Here is a 15781-nt window from a genome sequence, read left to right on the forward strand (position 1 = left end):
GTTACTGATGGTAGCCTTTGTTACATTGGTCCCAGCTCTCTGCAGGTCATCCACTAGGTTCCCCTGTGTGGTTCTGGTATGTTTGCTCACCATTCTTGTGATAATTTTGACCCCACGGGGTGAGATCTTGCATGGAGCCCCAGATCGAGGGAGATTATCAGTGGTCTTGTATGTCTTCCATATTCTAATTATTGCTCCCACAGTTGATTTCTTCACACCAAGCTGCTTGCCTATCGCAGATTCAGTCTTCCCAGCCTGGTGCAGGTCTACAATTTTGTTTCTGATGTCCTTCGACAGCTCTTTGGTCTTCACCATAGTGGAGTTTGGAGTGTGACTGTTTGAGGTTGTGGACAGGTGTCTTTTATACTGATAACAAGTTAAAACAGGTGCCATTAATACAGGTAATGAGTGGAGGACAGAGGAGCCTCTTAAAGAAGAAGATACAGGTCTGTGAGAGCCAGAAATCTTGCTTGTTTGTAGGTGACAAAATACTTATTTTCCACCATAATATGCAAATAAATTATTTCCAAATCAGACAATGTGATTGTCTGGATTTGTTTCCACATTTTGTCTCTCATAGTTGAGGTATACCTATGATGAAAATTACAGGCCTCTCTCATCTTCTTAAGTGGGAGAACTTGCACAATTGGTGGCTGACTAAATACTTTTTTGCCCCACTGTATATATATATATATATATATATATATATATATATATATATATATATATATATATATATATATATATATGAATATCTACTTAAAAATACACAAAACATATTTCTTTATGTGAAGAACATTGGAATGGGAAATATTTACGGTGAATACATAGTTAAAACTTTTATTAAATATGAATATAGCATAAATATGATTTCACATGTTTTCAGCTACTTGACTAAAAAAGGGCTCCAATGCACTTATTTATATACATATATAAGTGTGTACATATGATACAAATGTTTTTATGTGTTTAAATGTGTATATATGTCTAAATACATAAATACACATTATTGGTTTAAAAATAATTTTTATTAGACAGTGTTATTATGATTGTAACTGTACTTTTAAGTGTATTTTTCCCACTTTTTTGTCTTGCATAAAAGTTAACCAAAGCTCTGAAGACAAGATATTCCGACATGTGTTAAATTAATTTGCGCTCAAATGAACACCTTTACTTTCAACCTATAATATGCACGCTTCTTCCAACACATGCAAAGAGCCTCAATAAACCCCTTCTCACTTGCGCACCACTCGAAATGTATCCATTAGTAAGAAAGAGGGGGAGACTGGTTAAGAGAAAACAGCAATCTCTAACCCATGTCATCCTTCACCCTTGACGATTGATTTTTTTATGGTGTTTATTAGCCCCTTTAGATTGTAAGGTTTGGAAATATTCAAGATTACAATCTACAGGGTAGAAATTTTATTTCAAGCAAGAAAATTCTCCAAAATTGCAATGTCATTTATAGTACCTCTTTACCACGATGGACATATCTAATGCACAATGGCGAATAAGTACCATAGATTAAAAATAAATCAAAATCTAAAGCTTAAAACACGGCTGTTATAGGAAGTTGCACATATAAGTATAAGCTTTTACATTTATCTACAAATTCCAATGAAAGCTGTAATTTAAGCTTTCAGGACTTGGCTGGAGATTCTCTTTACTTTTATACTGAATAGTGAACTCTGGCATGGGATTCTATTTATGGCAACTGGCGTTTTCACTTATTTATTTTCGATAAGTGATGTTTTGCAATTGATTTACTTTGGTTTTATAGGTTTCAAAAAAGAACATATGAAATTGACTGCTTTTTGTCATTTTTCTTGACTGGTCATTTAATATATAAATATATTTTTAGAAAACTTCTTTAAAAGCAACATACTTAAATTATAATCTGTATGATTTTTACCATCTACACTTACCCTTCAAGCTAATGAATTATTGACTTAAACATGTTACATCAGTATCATAAATTAAATTTGATTAACAGTAAAAAACAGTACCTTACCCCATATGTTTATTTACCAAAACTATTTTGTTTCTCCTTTAATTTCAGTTTTATTTCTGAGAAGGGTCTGATTTGAGAGGCAACATATAAACACAGATGTAACACATAAATACTCGAAAAGCACCCAAAATGAAAAAAAATCTGTATATAAAACCTAGCAATGAAAATATAAAATAATGATACCATGCAGGTAATTTATAGCTACTATATACAGTATCGCAAAACTTTTAACCATAATGCTAAAAAATAAATCAATAGTCAATATATAATCCAATATTTATAAAAAATTAAAAAACAAACATTTGCCTTTGTATTTAGGTATGCGTGTTTATAACAAATGCAGTATAAGTTAAATTATTGCATATTATGGAACCATACAAGACACCAGCAGCACTTTAGGGTTCCTGCCCTTTTCTGAAACAATTTTGTCAATTTCATATCTTATGGAATAAGAAGAAATTGAGAAAAAAACTAAACTTACTTTATTATGCAAATACGGGGTAGGTGCTGCCCAATAATAAACGTCCTGTAGTCCTTGAGCTCTTGCATCCCCATTTTTAATGCTCAGTTGCTGTGGTCCATCAAATTGGTCCTTTCTTGGTAAACCTTTGATGGAGCCAGATAAATCCGTAAGGTACCATTCATTCATATCAGCAACCTTAAAAAGGAAAACAAAGTTTGCTAAGACAAACTATAAAAATATCTATTTTAAGTGACTAATTATTAAAATCGGTGTAAGGTTTCTAATGAAACTCCTTTAAAGTAACTGTATAGCTTAGAGTAAAAAAAATACTGTATTACAGTAGCTGATATAGTATTTTGATGTTTTGAAGCTAAAATGTAGGTGACTAATGGAAAAATTATAGGTCAAAATCTTTTGAAAACTGTTGTCTCAGTGAATCAGGTAAAAAAGCACCAAGCAGAACTCAATTCCAGGAGTCATCTTTTAATAGTAAAATACGCAGAAAATCTTGGACATCCAAAAAAATGTGACCATAAACAGATGTTGAAAAATTCACATGTCTGAGATCGAGTAAATAATTGCTGTTAATGAGAAAGGAAATCTTTCCATTCAATAATATGTGTTAGAGATTTACTTCTATACCTTAATAAAGTCTTGCAACTACATGTGGGAGAGAAGAACTGAAGTATGAGACAACTGTCATGTTTGTCCCATGAACCATATCTCAAAAACAGCTTTTTCCCAAGATGTACTATGCATATAAAGTGTATTTGCAAACGCCAAGGTTCATAGCAAAATAAATAATCATTTGCTCTTTCTAATTGCTCTACATGGCTCTAGAGAGCGAAGAACTGAAGTATGAGACAACTGGCATGTTTGTCCCATGAACCAGATCTCAAAAACAGCTTTTTCCCAAGATGTACTATGCATATATAGTGTATTTGCAAAAGCCAAGGTTCATAGCAAAATAAATAATCATTTGCTCTTTCTTATTGCTCTACATGGCTCTAGAGAGAGAAGAAATGAGGGTTAAGAGACTGACAAATATAAAGTGGAACACTGACATACAATATGCCACACTTTAGGTGGTGGAAAAGTTAGGTAGTAATTTAACTAGCATTTCAGGCTTGCTCTGAGCGAGCCTGAAATACCAGGCGTTCGAAGCTGCTATCACAACTTGATAAGAGTTTAATATATGAAAAGTCACATCTCTCCCAAGATTATTAGCTACAGTAGCTAGGCTAGGATAATTATTTCAAACTATGAAAAAAATGCTTTTTCAACTGTTAGTCATTGGTCAAGAAAATCAATCTGTATGAATGTTCCTAACCATTTGTCTCCAAAAAAAATAATTGTAAAACATTATGCAATGCTCTTCTTTCAGTGTAAGAAAGAAAACAAAAATAGAATATCCACATTATTCATCAGCAATATATTTAAAGCAGCCAACACATAGCGTTTCAGAAAAAGTTAGATATTTGTAAGAAAAGATTAACAACATAAATCACACATATTGTTTTAAACAATGTTCATTTTATCTAATCAAAACTTTACTTAAATAGATATACAAATGAAAATGACATTTCAATTTTCAATAGAAACTTTTTTCGAATACACATATATTAGCAAACATGTTTCTAGCAACTGTAATGGCGGTTTCAGTGATAAGGTGTACTATGTATGCAGCATATGTATATTTGTCCCTTGTACCTGCTCAGAGAAATTGTATTTATTCATCTGTGATAATGAAAATGTAATCATAGCTAGTTAGGATTTTAGTGTTTCTACAGATGAGTTCAATAAACAATTGAACACAGAAAATAAGGAAAAGTGTGTGTGGTCTTAATATTAATTAAAAGCTTATATCTTTATTAGAAACTGTTACAATAAAAAAAAATATTAAGTAAAAATTATAAATCAACTTCTCGGGCGCGATCACATATATGGCGAGGTTTCGGCGCAAGCGTGGGAACCTGCGCCAGCCATAATTTCACCTCGCACATTGGGGTATTACATATACTGCGCTGTTAGATGCTAAACTGGAGTAAGTAAGACAAACTGGCGATCTTCTGAAATGTGCGCAAATACACATTTCAGTCATCGTAAGTAACTTACGCTAGTATTTCGTCCATGGAAAGTGTCAATAAAGAGTAGTTTTATGCAAATTAGGCTAACACTCGTAAAAATGAACCGCGATTTCAAATATAAATGCGACACGTAATTACGCTATTCAAAATTCATAAATAAACCCATGCGCAGCCGCCATTTTCTTCAGTGTGTTTGGATTGTTTATTGAGCTATAGCACACTACACTGAAGTGGAGGATTAGTCCGAGTAGAGAGAGAGGCGGAAACAGAGAAGTTAGTTACTTCGCATTGTTGTTTGATTAAGCTAATAATAAATGCTTAGAAGAGGTTTAACTGTTTGAGATTTGCGGCTGATATGTATGTGATTGCGCATGCGTTTGTTAGGCCTTCAGGGAGTTAAGTTGCTTTTTTAGTCAGTGCAAGGGTTACTGCGCCTGCAATTTGTGGTGAGATAAGAATGGAGTAGATTCTCTGAATTCTGAGCACGTAAGTCCTTACGCTGTACATTGGATACCAAATTGCGCTGCTGTTCTATGTTAGTCTATGGGTAAAAAAAATACGTCCGAAGGGTGAAATATACGCGTGTAACTTGTATGCTACGCGTATATGTAATACCAAATTCACGTAAAAACTGGTGGCGGAGGATTTTGCAGGCGACGCTGCATATGTAATGGAGGCCCTCTTGTTTAAGACTTATTTAAGTATTGTAGGTTTATTAGAGGTTTGATTGCATTTATTTGCCCATACACATATTCTTTGTATTTTTTAAACATTTCTGATTAAACTTTATTTACGACATAAGATGTGAAATACTTTCATCTAAGAAACGTTTATTCATAATATTCACTATCTTTTCTTATAAAGTGATCAATCACAGTTCTTTAGAAATTATTTATTTACTAAAACCTTAATAAACTTTAATAGTGAATTTTGTAGAAAGAATTGTGATTGATCTCAAAGGTAGAAGTTTATAATGTGTATAAATGTTGTCCTTCTTTTTGGATGCAATGTATGCTCCATGAGCAGGAGCTATGTTTGAATGCATGTGCACCGAGCATATGCACATATGCTCTATACATAGTAAAAATGATCAAACATCTAATACAAGTATACTGCAAAATGTATCTATTAAACATTTAAATACATTGATGTGCAGTTCAGTTTTGAGTTTTATGTCCCTTTAAAAGCATCATGTGTATTTTATATGATGGACAGGATTACCTCTGTATAAGTAAGACGAGAATCTATACAGGTATTTGAAACTCCAGAGCAATAGCACTCATCGCAGCCTTGAGGATTGTCTTGCCGAAGGTTGAAGAATCCACTCTTGCATCTGTCACAGTTTTCTCCTTCCACATTATCCTAAAAACAACATATTCTAATTATATACACAGATCTTAAAAACAACATATTCTAGTTATATACACAGATCTTAAAAACAACATATTCTAGTTATATACACAGATCCTAAAAACAACATATTCTAGTTATATACACAGATCTTAAAAACAACATATTCTTGTTATATACACAGATCCTAAAAACAACATATTCTAGTTATATACACAGATCCTAAAAACAACATATTCTAGTTATATACGCAGATCTTAAAAACAACATATTCTAGTTATATACGCAGATCTTAAAAACAACATATTCTAGTTATATACACAGATCCTAAAAACAACATATTCTAGTTATATACGCAGATCTTAAAAACAACATATTCTAGTTATATACGCAGATCTTAAAAACAACATATTCTAGTTATATACGCAGATCTTAAAAACAACATATTCTAGTTATATACACAGATCCTAAAAACAACATATTCTTGTTATATACACAGATCCTAAAAACAACATATTCTAATTATATACACAGATCTTAAAAACAACATATTCTTGTTATATACACAGATCCTAAAAACAACATATTCTAGTTATATACACAGATCCTAAAAACAACATATTCTTGTTATATGCGCAGATCCTAAAAACAACATATTCTAGTTATATACACAGATCCTAAAAACAACATATTCTAGTTATATACACAGATCCTAAAAACAACATATTCTTGTTATATACACAGATCTTAAAAACAACATATTCTAGTTATATACACAGATCCTAAAAACAACATATTCTAGTTATATACACAGATCTTAAAAACAACATATTCTAGTTATATACACAGATCCTAAAAACAACATATTCTAGTTATATACACAGATCTTAAAAACAACATATTCTAGTTATATACACAGATCTTAAAAACAACATATTCTTGTTATATACACAGATCTTAAAAACAACATATTCTTGTTATATACACAGATCTTAAAAACAACATATTCTTGTTATATACACAGATCTTAAAAACAACATATTCTTGTTATATACACAGATCTTAAAAACAACATATTCTAGTTATATACACAGATCCTAAAAACAACATATTCTAGTTATATACACAGATCCTAAAAACAACATATTCTAGTTATATACACAGATCCTAAAAACAACATATTCTTGTTATATACACAGATCTTAAAAACAACATATTCTTGTTATATACACAGATCTTAAAAACAACATATTCTTGTTATATACACAGATCTTAAAAACAACATATTCTAGTTATATACACAGATCTTAAAAACAACATATTCTTGTTATATACACAGATCCTAAAAACAACATATTCTAGTTATATACACAGATCCTAAAAACAACATATTCTTGTTATATACACAGATCCTAAAAACAACATATTCTAGTTATATACACAGATCTTAAAAACAACATATTCTAGTTATATACACAGATCCTAAAAACAACATATTCTAGTTATATACACAGATCTTAAAAACAACATATTCTAGTTATATACACAGATCCTAAAAACAACATATTCTAGTTATATACACAGATCCTAAAAACAACATATTCTAGTTATATACACAGATCCTAAAAACAACATATTCTAGTTATATACACAGATCCTAAAAACAACATATTCTTGTTATATACACAGATCTTAAAAACAACATATTCTTGTTATATACACAGATCTTAAAAACAACATATTCTAGTTATATACACAGATCCTAAAAACAACATATTCTTGTTATATACACAGATCCTAAAAACAACATATTCTAGTTATATACACAGATCTTAAAAACAACATATTCTTGTTATATACACAGATCCTAAAAACAACATATTCTAGTTATATACACAGATCCTAAAAACAACATATTCTAGTTATATACACAGATCCTAAAAACAACATATTCTAGTTATATACACAGATCTTAAAAACAACATATTCTTGTTATATACACAGATCCTAAAAACAACATATTCTTGTTATATACACAGATCCTAAAAACAACATATTCTAGTTATATACACAGATCTTAAAAACAACATATTCTAGTTATATACACAGATCTTAAAAACAACATATTCTTGTTATATGCACAGACATTATGTTATGACTTCTCTTCAAGTAAAGCTGAAAAAAGCAAATATGCGACATGTGGAAAATAACTATCTATATTTATATCTACAATATAAATATTTAGATTCAATTGTCAGAGAATACCCTTTTTTGAAGTCAATAATCATATGGAGACCTATATATAGGCAAATTATATCACACACACCATGCAGCAATTAGCAAAAACACATCAGATAAACACATATGCAGAATAAACACATGCAGAATAAACAAGGTATATATTTAGTGACATCTTAAACAGGAGAATAATTCTTGCAGATTATCAGACTTTATAATTCAATGTTAATAAAGATATTTATAATACGGCAGTTATACTCATATAAAGGATTTTGTAATTTAGCATATTTTTGAGGTAACTATTTATTTTATCTACACTCAGGACGTGTACACTTGCAAAATACAAACCATCCAAAAAGAAAACTCTCTGGCAAAGTAATATCTTTTGAAAACTCAAAAACAACCAGACCATTACTTGTGAAGTGATTGTAAACTACTAGAATAGGAAGATAAAGAAAAACAAAGACTGGATTTGCTGATATTAAAATCTGCATAAAAAGAACATTAACATTAAAGGCATATTAAACACCAAAAATGTTATTGTTTAAAAAGATAGATAATCCCTTTATTTACCATACCCAAGTTTTGCATAACCAACACTGTTATAGAAATATACTTTTTACCTAAGTAATTACCTTGTATCTAAGCTTCAGCTGACTGCCTCCTTATCTCAGATCTTTTGACAGACTTGCATTTCAGGCAATTAGTGTTGACTTTTAAATAACTTCACGTGCATGAACACAATGTTATCTATATGACACACATGAACTAATGCCCTCTAGCTGTGAAAAAAAATGTTAAATGCAGAGGTGGCCTTCAAGGTCTTAGAAATCAGCATATGAGCATACCTAGGTTTAGCTTTCAACTAGGAATAACAAGAGAACAAAGCAAATTTGACGATAAAAGTAAATTAGAAAGTTATTTAAAATTACATGCATGAAAGTTTAATTTGGACTTTACTTTCTCTTTAATAGCGGAAATATTTGTTATAAAAATGAATAATAATGACTTGCATGCAAACCTGTATCTCAAAACTAACGTTGTCTCATTTGTTATAGGCAGCTGGTCCTAGAGCCATCATAAAAATATCATAACAAATATTTTGCTAGACATGTGACTCGTAACATATAACTCCTATTCTATAAAATTAAACACTGTATTAAAAAAAATACATAGAACTACATTTTACTAAATTCAATTACACTCTGCTATTAGTCAGTCTCCTATTTTCTTTATTTTTTTTCTTAAAGGCAAGATCTTACACAGTCATGTTGACTGTATTTTCTTAGCCATTAAAGGGACATAAAACACATTTTCTTTCATGACTTCAGTAGAACATATAATTTAAAACAACTTTTCAGTTGATGTCTATTATTAAATTTGCTTCAGTCTCCTGGTAACATTTGTTGAAGAAGCGGTATTGCACTACTGGTTGCTAACTGAACACATGGGGGTGAGCTAATGATTATCGGTATATATATATATATGTATATATATATGGAAACACCAATCAGCAGCTAAAACCTAGGTTATTTGCTGCTTCTGAGCTTTCCTAGATAAACCTTTCAGCAAAGGATAACAAGAGAAGAAAGCAAATTAAATAATATAAGTAAATTGGAAAGTTGCTTAAAATTGTATATTCTGTTGGAATCATGAATGTCTAATTATGACTTTTCTGTCCCTTTAAAGTCTAAGGCACATTCCCCACATGACTGCACTTTGACTTGTGAAGGCAGTTGTAACATTACTGCACATAGTTTAAATAAAAGGCACTGAAAAAAATATCTATCTATCTATCTATCTATCTATCTATCTATCTATCTATCTATCTATCAATCAACAAAAGTATTCAATGTAACTGACAAGATTTAAGCTTAATATAGAGAACCATTTAAAGTTTTCTACTTCAAATCAGATGCCTTAAATAGAACAGTTTGTGTCTTCCGGGGGTTTGTGTTAAGTATATTGTGGAGTGTATTGATACATTGTTAGAGGGATCTGGGTCTGATCCATCAGTCATGGTGAATATTGACACTAATGACAGCGTTAAAAGGAGATGGAGTGTCCTAAAACTTGAGTTAAGGGAGTTAGGAAGCAAGTTTAAAGCAAGGACCCTCTCAAATGAGTATTTTCTGGGATATTACCAGTGCCATGTGCTAACCCAGTAAAACAGAAGGAGCTAAGGGCAGTTAATTCATGTTTAAAAAAAATGTGGTGTAAAAATTAGGGGTTTGACTTTTTAGGAAATTGGGCTGACTTTTCAGCTGGGTACAATTTGTACAGTAGGGATGGATTGCACCTCAATACCATGGGTGCAGGTATGTTGGGGGTAAGGATGTTATCACATTTAATTTTTTTTCTGTCAGCTCTGGACAAAATTTACGGAAAATCTCTCTATTCAGAAATCTCGAAGGACATTGGATGTGTCCAGACGCTTGGGAAAATTTCCTTTGGTAATCCTTTGTGCACAACCACTCCTTATGCTGAAGATCCTGCTTATTGATGATTTTACACTTTGATGCACTTGTTTTATCTTACATCTTGTGAATAGCACTTTATGTTTTAGGGGCCTTAACAAATTGTTTTAACCCTGCACATAGATCCTGTGTTGCGCTTCTCCTGTTTTTATCTTTGTAGTTTTCTTTTTTGAATGCCATTTGGATCATGTGTGGTGAGAAGGACCCCTGAGTCCGATCGCAATATCTATTTAGGACATATCCTATTGGATTCAAGCACTTTACGGACCTTTGACACTTCTCCCCATATATTGAATTAAGGACGGTATTTTCAAACAGTATTTTCAATTATCTTTTTATTTAATTCCAATACAACCAAAAAAAAAAAAAAAAAAAAAGAGGGGGGCCTTTCTCTCGCTCCCTTCTCTCTACTCTTGCGTCTGCGTTCCTATTAGCCCAGTGGCTTCCATCGAGTTAGAGAATTCATTTCTTGCAATTGCATTAATTATTACTTCTGATTCTCTAAAGGGATAAAGCACCCGGATTTGTTCCTCTTCAGATAATGGCTGAATAAACTTTTTCCATTTGCTAATGAAACGCTTAACCTGTGTTTCTGATTTAACCGCCGTATCATATTGTTCCACTATCAATTGTCGTTTAATTTTATTGACACAAATTAGTGATCTCCCAATCAATATAACTGTATTTACAAATTTAAAGTTGACCTGCCATCTGGGTGTTTGGTACATAAAAATAATGTCCTCTCTATCTAGCTTGATCTCTTCTTGATTAATTTTATTTAACCAATAGTTAAGTTTGCACCAAAATTTCTCAAACAGTATTTTCATACTGTTTTTGATATTTGAAAATTTACGTATTTTTTATCTTTATAATTTATAACATTTTATATATATTTTTCAATTTCATATTTTTATTATTTTATTGCTTTAAGTGGCAGCGTTATGTGTTAGTTCATTTCTTTATAATTGTATTGGTATTGATAAAAGAAAAAGGACTATCAGGAACTAGGAATGTCAAAGCCAAAAATATAACTCCTGATACATAAACAACAAAATTCCATTTATTTTCTACAAAATACAAGTACACATCCTACAACGTCTAAAAGCAATGACAATGTAAAATAACATACCTTGCAAACACATGGTAGAATGCATGGATCGTCATTTGCGCTTCCTATAAGGCTGCAGTTACACTCTACACATGTTGGATAGCCGATGTAACCCCGAGCACACTGGTCACACCTCATTCCTGCATAGCCAGGTTTACAGTGGCAGGAACCAGCTTGCAAACCTAGAGAAAAATTGATAATGGTTTTTATGCTTCATGCTTTTCTATACGATTCATGTCCAGCAATGTTCCATTTTATATTACTGCCCTGTTTAGAGGAAAATGACAGAAATCTTGACCTTGAGAGATGTTTCATTTTACCTACATCTCTAAGAATATCATGGTTGTCAAATTTGCTGATGACCCAAATTTGACCTAGCTATTACTCAAAACTAATACATGCACACATCACTTTTTAGAAGATTTTATACAAAGATAAGTTAGTAGATATTTTGCAAACTGGAGACAAAGATTGTTTTGGAGACTTCAAGGATTGTACCATAAGGTTCATTAAATAAAAATACATTATGGTGTTATATTAATACCTGTAACAGTGGCATTAAAGGGACATTCCAGTCCAAATATAAATGGACGTAGATTTATTGCATTTTTGAATAGAAAGATATTTGCAATATGCATGTATTGGCAAAATTGCTTCTTTTAAGATTTATCACTGTTTTAGTGTTAACATTTTTCTCTGCACATTCATGTAAAGCATAGACAGATATTTTCACTGCACCCACATTTTTAATAATGCAGCTGCTCAGATCATCACAGGGGCTTGTATCATGTCAGAAATTAACAAATTTAATCATTACCAGATGGTACAAGCACCTTAGGCTCTTCGAACAAGTGTTGTGTTTAAAATGCTGGTGCACGGTGCATACTTAAATACACTTTTATAACAGCTATAGCTTTTCTTAGAAGCATTTTTGCTAATGCATGTATATTAAAAAATTGCTTCTGTTTAATACCGAAATGCACCCATGTGGTTTCCAGTTTTGGCTGGAATATCCCTTTAATCCATCATTTTCCATGATATGCTTATACTTGCTAATTAAAATAAAAATACAAGTATGGCAACATACAATGAAATTAAAAGTATAAGTTTCTCTTGCTTACCAATCTGATGCAAAATTAAACCAGTGCTTGCTCATAGAACACAAAATAAATCTTGGAGAAAATCAGGTCACAGTTTCTAGGGACCTATTATTGTGTACTCACAAATTAATTTTATTTTTACACCTTTCTAAATCTGAAATAAAGTGCATATCCCGGTCTTAAAGAAGGATAGAATTCAATGCAGAGTTATTAAACATATTTTTTCTGCTGCTGAGTTAAGACCCTGATGATAATATATTTTAAGCACAAACAGACTTGGTCCAATCATCCCCAGCCCACTCGCTAACATACCTCCATAATACCTATGTATCCTCCAGCTGTGACTATTTCTGATCAATAAAACCGTAATTTTATAACATCAATGAAGGGGAATGAAAGCCAAAATTAAACCATTATGATTCAGATAGACCATGCAATTTAAAACAAAAATTAAATTTACTTCCTTTATTAAATTAACTTCATTCACTTGATATCCTTAGCTGAAGAGCATATCAAGGTGGCCTCAGGATCCTGTACGTGTCTTGAGCACTATGTGGCCCAATTGTTTTCAATAATATATAGCATTGCAATACTGCTGCCACTCAAGCACAGGTGCACCAAATCCCTCACATAATAGAATTCCTTGGAGGCGTGCTGATAAAATAATGCTGGCTAATGCTCAAGTGCTAAGCCACTATTTGACCTTTAGCTTAGCGCACCTTTGGCTTGAGCAAACACTTAACTCACTACTTATAATATGAGTGATAAAAGCGCAACCTGAGCTATCCGTTCAAAGTACAAGGTGAGATAAAAACATTTTTTGGCACATTAAGATTCTCTTGTAAACCTATTTTTTTACTGTTCACTTGTAATACCAAATAGCTCAGCATGCTAAGACATTGTGGCTGAGCTCTGTAGCAACCCAAGGGCTGCAGGTTCAATCCCCGGCGAGGTCCTATCATCCTTTCAAGGTCGATAAAATGAGCAGCGCCTTGAGACCCTTACGGGTTATTAGCCGTGCTTTATAAGTACCCAATACATACTTTTAGATGAGGGTTGTGTAAGTATAATGCACACTGTGCTATCATTTGTGCGCCACTTTTTATCTAGCTCATTGAGGGTTTTTTTTTGTTTTTTTTAGTAATATTTCTTTTATTTTTAATGATAAAGTTAACAAAACAAGGATGTATAGAGACAAAAAGTATATCAAAACAAACTTGTACATTATAAATATGTCTATCGAAGCTGGCCTACAAATTTTACTTAGAAGCAGTAGACATCAGTACAAGAAAAACCATAGAGAGAAGAGGGGGAGGATATAGTTCAGAAAAGAAGGATAGGGGAGAGTGTAGAATAAGAAGTCCCTTGTGTATGTTGTTAAGGGGAGTGTATCAGAATAGTCTGTGCCCTGTCACATTGTCTAACTAGCTGGTGTCCAATTTGGGTTGTGTTGAGAGACCCAGTCTGTCCAAATATGTAGATTTTTTTTTTCTCCATAGAATATATGCAAGCCATGGTGTTCATGATAGAGGGCCAACACGGGGGTAAGTCCTGTTTCCAAGATCTAGCAATGGCCAATTTGACTGCCTTTAGAATATAAATGCAGAGGTAGATCTGGTGTTTAGGTAAAGAATGTAGGCCTTTGTGGATTAAGGCTAATTTGTTTTTTTTTTTGGGGATCTGTAGGCCTAACCTGAATAGAGTCGAGAAGCATTTGTTCCAAAGGGCAATACGTTTGGAGCATCCCCACCAAATGTCTTTGGAGTCGCCAACCGGTCCGCATCCACGCCAGCACATAGGGGAGGCACTTCTGGTTATTTTAGCTAGGCGAATAGGTACATAATACAAATGGGTAAGTAATTTGTAATAAATTTTTAAAGGAGGGTCGTGTAAGGATAACGCACACTATGCTATCTTTTGTGCTCCACTTGTTATCTATCTCATTGTGTTTAACTTTCCTTTGGCTTTATGGATGATCTGTGCAAATCCATACAAACACCCCTTCCAAAGTCTGCAAACATTTTGTTCCTTATAGTTTTTGTGTCATTTCCCTGTTACAATATTTATGAAATCCTAATGAATGATATTCTAATGCAGTTCTTTCCAAACTGGGTGTCGTGACACATTAGTGTGTCAGCGGCAGTGTGTAGGTGTTTCCCAGCTTCAGCACAAACTTTTTTAATTTTTAATTTTTTTAAAATTTTTTGGTTTACGTCTTTTTGCCTGCCTAATATGCATATCACGTTGTTGACACGTGATTGATACCTAGTGGGTCACAGATCATCTTAACCCCTTAACGACCAAGGACGTACAGGGTACATCCTACAAGTGACCAAGGATGTACCCTGTACGTCCTCAGGGTTTTAAAGCACTGGAAGCTGATTTTTGGGTATTGCAGTGATGCCTCGATATTGAGGCATCCTGCAATATGGTTTTTTAAGCATCCGATGCAGAGAGAGCCACTCTGTGGCCCTCTCTGCATCGGCCAGCATGGTGCCGATCATTGGTAAGTGGGAGCAGCTGCAGGGAGGCGGGTGGGCAGCCCATGCTGGTGCTTGTTCCAGATCCGTTGGTCCGTGAGCACTCAAGGAGGAAGGGGGCGGGGCTAGGGACATAACCATTTTTAGCAGTAGAGAAATGGTTCAGTTTACAATAGGGAAAGGGATCCAGGAGGGGCAAAAAATGGTTTGGAAAGTGATCCGGGATGGGGTAGGGTATTGAGGGGGAAGGAAGCTACACTACGGAAAATCTAGATTTCATATTTATTTTAATAAAATTGCACATTTGTAAGTAAAATGGTGTTACAAACTGCTGTTTGTAACTGGCCCTTTAAATGGAAAATTGCCCTGCTTCCCTGGATTTTGGAGAAGCCTATTTGCCAGCCTCCTTCCACATGACTATGGCCCCTGGAAGATTGTGCCCCTGAGGACATATTGACTTTTGTTGG

At 33.1% G+C, this 15781-nt stretch overlaps 1 protein-coding gene across 6 annotated transcripts in view; it reads right to left on the reverse strand.

Moving 5' to 3' along the window:
* Positions 1-15781, reverse strand: part of LAMA2 (laminin subunit alpha 2) — a 1406020-nt gene that overhangs the window by 815737 nt on the left and 574502 nt on the right. For all 6 annotated transcript variants that reach the window (XM_053710700.1, XM_053710701.1, XM_053710696.1 and 3 more), the window contains exons 10-12: positions 11756-11916; positions 5783-5923; positions 2493-2669 (exon numbers count right to left, since the gene is read on the reverse strand). In XM_053710700.1, coding sequence (XP_053566675.1) covers positions 2493-2669; positions 5783-5923; positions 11756-11916 — 479 coding nt within the window. The remainder of the gene's footprint in view (positions 1-2492; positions 2670-5782; positions 5924-11755; positions 11917-15781) is intronic.

The sequence above is a fragment of the Bombina bombina genome, chromosome 4 (genome assembly GCF_027579735.1).
Source record: "Bombina bombina isolate aBomBom1 chromosome 4, aBomBom1.pri, whole genome shotgun sequence".
NCBI classification, from domain to species: domain Eukaryota; kingdom Metazoa; phylum Chordata; class Amphibia; order Anura; family Bombinatoridae; genus Bombina; species Bombina bombina.